Raw genomic sequence first — 1,643 nt, 5'->3', positions numbered from 1 at the left:
GGCAATCATTAAGTGGAATGTATCTTTTTTGTGTTAGTTGACCTAAGTCGCACCATTTTTGCTAGGGGTGGGGCTCGGCCTCTGAATCGTACGTGAGACGATTTTTTGCTTCATACAGCTCAGGCCGAAGATCGGAGGAAGTTTGGAAGAGATCTAGAGGAGGAAACCTAGCAGCTGCCGGTCGGGGCCGAACCCGTAATGTACATACTAGTTCCACCCTGGCCCTGATATCTTGTGATATTGGCGATCTCCTAATGTGGAGGTTAATAATTTGGTTATGTAATGGCTTAATTAGAATATGTCATGCAGATGCACCGAGTCACAGGCATCACAATAATAGAAGGCTCCCTAGTTACCTACATCACGCTACGAAGGTAGCAGAGGAGCTGTAAACAACAAAAGTAGTAAACCATCCTCCTAGCACTATAACAGTTAAGAATTGGTAAAAATGACAAACTTATTTTTCAACACCACGCAGCACACGCATTACTATTTTAAGAGGGATTGTTCGTAAATTGTTCTTCCTCCTTGCACTATAAATACCCTACATTAGTACCAGACAATTCAACCATCTCATCTTTGCAACTTTCTGTTTGCAGTTTTTGTACGAGTACATTCTGCCTTAGCTTCCTTGTAACATGGCTTCCAAAACAAGAGCCTCAGTTACCCTTTTCCTCTCATTGAATCTCCTTTTCTTTGTCATAGTCAGTGGAACTGATTGTGGCTCTTGTCATCATAATCCTCCTAGCACCGGTAATGGTGGTGGCAATGGCAGTAACACTGGTGGCTCGGGCAATGGTGGCGGCTCCGGCAACGGAGGTGGTTCGGGCAATGGCGGCGGAGGTGGCAATGGACAAGGCAGGTGCCCGAGAGATGCTCTGAAGTTGGGTGTATGTGCAAATTTAGTCGGTGGATTGGTGGGCGCGGTAATTGGGAGTCCTCCAACGATGCCATGCTGCAGTTTGATCGCGGGGCTGGCGGATTTAGAGGCGGCGGTTTGCTTGTGCACAGCCATAAGGGCAAATGTGCTGGGAATAAATCTCAATGTGCCACTCTCTCTTAGCCTTGTTCTCAACAACTGTGGAAGGAATCCTCCTACTGGCTTCACTTGCTAAGCCGAAGTACCCGATTAATTATATTAATCCTCATTCTGGTTTTGTTATGTCGGTCATTTTGGCGTTTGCATGAATTTTTTTTTATGATCACTTTGTCAATTGTGTTATGCTAACGGTTCTAGTTAATAAGCGAACTAGCAAAATTAAATAGCAGGGTCGTGAAGCACAGTTGATTTTATATGTGTACTTTGGAGGTTTATTAATATATGTACTACTATCATTTTCTGTTTCATAAGCATGTTTGTTGATTTTATTTAACTTGTCTATGGTCTTAAGATGGTTGGCCATGAGAACTATTTGTTTGCAATCCTCCTCGAGAAAATTAAAATGTGCAATTAGTTTTTGACAGTTACAGTTGAATTGTATAATTATTTTAATTTTAAAAAAAATATTTCCACCTTTAATTAAAAAAAATAATCTCGTGCCGGAAAATCTCTTGATAATCCACTTTATTCGATTGATTAAAACAACTTCATGTTATACGTCTTCTGACTTAATTAATGGAATTGTATACGGTTGAAATCAAGT

General features: G+C 41.2%; 1 protein-coding gene across 1 annotated transcript; it reads left to right on the top strand.

The window, feature by feature from the left end:
• The first annotated feature begins 472 nt into the window (after window positions 1-472).
• Window positions 473-1,373, top strand: LOC142181504 (14 kDa proline-rich protein DC2.15-like). Its single transcript, XM_075254407.1, has one exon. It carries the CDS (start codon window positions 639-641, stop codon window positions 1,113-1,115), a length of 477 nt encoding a protein of 158 aa, XP_075110508.1. The 5' UTR covers window positions 473-638; the 3' UTR covers window positions 1,116-1,373.
• Window positions 1,374-1,643: the final 270 nt, after the last annotated feature.

Source organism: Nicotiana tabacum, chromosome 6 (genome assembly GCF_000715075.1).
Source record: "Nicotiana tabacum cultivar K326 chromosome 6, ASM71507v2, whole genome shotgun sequence".
NCBI lineage: Eukaryota > Viridiplantae > Streptophyta > Magnoliopsida > Solanales > Solanaceae > Nicotiana > Nicotiana tabacum.
Note: the sequence above shows the minus strand (reverse complement) of the source record. Positions and strands in the feature narration are given on the sequence as shown.